Source organism: Austrofundulus limnaeus, unplaced genomic scaffold (assembly GCF_001266775.1).
Source record: "Austrofundulus limnaeus strain Quisiro unplaced genomic scaffold, Austrofundulus_limnaeus-1.0 Scaffold969, whole genome shotgun sequence".
Lineage (NCBI taxonomy): Eukaryota > Metazoa > Chordata > Actinopteri > Cyprinodontiformes > Rivulidae > Austrofundulus > Austrofundulus limnaeus.
Genome location: NW_013953371.1, coordinates 12,043 through 14,854, shown reverse-complemented (window position 1 = coordinate 14,854; position 2,812 = coordinate 12,043). Strand labels below are relative to the sequence as shown.

General features: G+C 44.9%; 1 protein-coding gene across 2 annotated transcripts in view; it reads right to left on the bottom strand.

Annotated features, from left to right (window-relative positions):
- The window catches only part of sec31a (SEC31 homolog A, COPII coat complex component), a 64,572-nt gene that overhangs the window by 50,383 nt on the left and 11,377 nt on the right, over window positions 1-2,812 (bottom strand). For both annotated transcript variants that reach the window (XM_014029901.1, XM_014029902.1), the window contains exons 6-7: window positions 1,400-1,540; window positions 1,163-1,305 (exon numbers count right to left, since the gene is read on the bottom strand). In XM_014029901.1, the coding sequence (XP_013885355.1) occupies window positions 1,163-1,305; window positions 1,400-1,540 (284 nt within the window). The remainder of the gene's footprint in view (window positions 1-1,162; window positions 1,306-1,399; window positions 1,541-2,812) is intronic.

Below are 2,812 nucleotides of genomic sequence, written 5' to 3'. Positions count from 1 at the left end.
ATGCTAATCTCCTCTCGCGTGCATGAGCAGCTGGATAAATTACGCAGCTCATTTGCGCACTTTTCCTGAAGATAGAAGAGTTTGTTGAATCTGACGTGACATGTTCGTACGAACCCTTTGTACGAACAAAAGTAAGAGAAATTTAGGAGAAGAATACGAACATGTTCTTGCATGAGGCCCAATGTTCCAGCCAAATCAAAATACTGTGGAGATCAGAATACTGTAGTTAACTGTGCCAAAGGAAGCCCTCAGGTTTAAAAGCAAAGAAAAGAAAACTAGACACTGCATAGTGGGAGCATATATAACTCCCACACATACACAAAGTACACACACACCAGAACTCACATATGGGTTGTGGCTGTTTAAGATGATCTGGTTTTTAAGTGAAAAGCAACTTTTAAATGATTATTACAAATAAAATATTTAGTTGATGGAAAAAGTATCTGTTCCAAGTAGTTTGAGTAGAGTGATAATGAAACGAACTACATTGTGTGATGTCATATACAGCTCTGGAAAAAATGAAGAGACCACTGCAGAGTTTCTCAAAACATTCCATCAAATCTTGATTTCTGAACTCTTCCTGAGTTCAAACATTAGTATTTTTGTTTCTAAATGAATATGAACTTGTTTTTTGTGCATTATTTGAGGTCTGAAAGCATCTTTGTCATCATTTGGACCATGTCATAGACTAAAAAAACATTGTTCATTTGACTCAATCATATACGTATAAAGAATAAAACTAGACACCACATAGCGGTAACATTATGACCCCATCATGTTACCGCTATGTGGTATCTAGTTTTATTATTTTTTATTCTGAAGTTTTTGTCTTTAATAAACTGCTTAACTTGGCTTTTTTAGCTTTACGTCATTTTTCTGGAAGCTACTGTCATAATTAAACCCTTATTAAAATGCATTCTTTAAGCTGGGTTAAACAGGACTTGCCGAAGTGTTAAAAATAGCAATCAGTGCAAATTAACTTCAAAACAAATAAAAGTCTACTTTAGTAAAAGCACAAACAATGTCTGCCTGCCAAGCATGATGCATCTGTCAGGTCTGATGTTACCTGTAGACACAAAAGTCCTGTCTTCAAGAAACATCAAAGACCCAACATCTGTCCTGAGCATCAACCTTAAACAACAAAAACTAGACAGGTGTTTACCGTGTGTGATGCTCTAAAACCTTCAGAGGGGAGGTAGCAAAACGAAGGTCCCACATCTGGATGACAGGCATCCGGTCGTCCTCGGAGGCCAAGACCAGTTGAGTGGCCACCTCTGGGTTCCAGGCCAGTCCAGAACAGTGCATCTTAAACAAACCCACGACAGGAGGTAGTGTGAGAAAAAAAAGTGTTTTTGTTTTTGAGTCCAGGTGTGCTGGATGACCCTGATCAGGAACTTACTCTGTTACTGTGGTCGCTAACTTTGATGATCAGGTCATTTTTGCGCAGGTCCCACACTGAAGTCCGCCCACTGGGACTGGCTGAGGCCAGGATGTGTTGGACCTGCTTGTTCCACGCCACATAGCTGATGTCCTCCTGAGGCTTTAACACAAACACACAAACTTTCATGAGTTATAAATCAAAAACCACTCATCTCCATGCAGCTGTGCTACTCCCAACAAGACACAAACTGAACAAGAACAGCCCGGGCAATGCAACTTTCACTTATTTCAGATGAGACAAGATTACATGTTGATCACAACCTTACAAATTTATTTAACAGCAAAGTTGGATACACTTGACCCCATTATACACCTAGATCAGAGATTCTTAACCCATGGGCTGTGAGCGCCACCTTGAGGGCCTCAAAGAAACAACAGTTTTTAACTTTGGGCCGCAGAGGGCCATGGGACCACATTGATTTTGAATAAGGTGCAATACACTTTCTCACCACTAGTAGCAGTAGTGCACCACTCAGATGTTTAACAACTTTTTTTAATATGTAGAAGAAGAACCTTAGAAACCTGTTGGTCCCTCCTTGCGCTGTCGGCGACTGGGTGTGCGCTCTCGGCTAGATCATTTTTGCTGGGGTTCAGTACCTTCTTTGGGCTGCCGGTTGGCTGTGGGGCTGGGGGTCGGGTCTTGGGGGTCTGAGTGGCTCTGGGGCGGGGGGTCTGTTGGTCCCGGTTTCTGGCAGTCCTCCGGGCTCTGTCTGTCCGTGATCTGGCGTCTTCCAGGCCTGGCGGTCTGTTCGGAGGAGGAGGTCTTGGGGGCCTCAGTCCCTGGGTGCGTCTCGGGGAGTGGGGGATCCTACTGGGGTCAGTGGGGGGAGCTGGCCCCCCTGTGGGAGCATTCTTGCTCCCTCAGTTTTTTTCTCCCCATCCCCCACCACAAACCTCCACCCTCTTCATTTTTCAACTGCACTCACGTAGGGTTCTTGGGGCAAGGTGTGTTACAGCGGCAACAATTTTACATCTGTTTGTTGTGGCCACCTGGGCTCCAATTTTACTGTACACCTTAGACATTTATTCATAACCACATAACATTTACACATAGGGACCTGGGAGTGAGCACTTATGCATGTAAGGGGCGGGATGGGAMAKTCTCRCCACTGATGCCTGTGCCCACTCACATTGTTTGCTTTTAGACATTTAGGGTTAGGGTTAGAGTTGGGGTGGAGGGGAAACTGGCATAGTGCTGGCCTCTGCCCTGTCTTCTTCCTGGTTTCAATTGCATTATAGAACATCACGCATCAACAGTACATCTGAGGGTGGGGGTGTGTGTGTCGGGGTCTTTTTCACTTCCCCGTTGGCCATCTGGTGATGGGGTCCTGGGTGGGGGTGGGGGGGGCTGACCGTCTGGTGGGACCTGGGT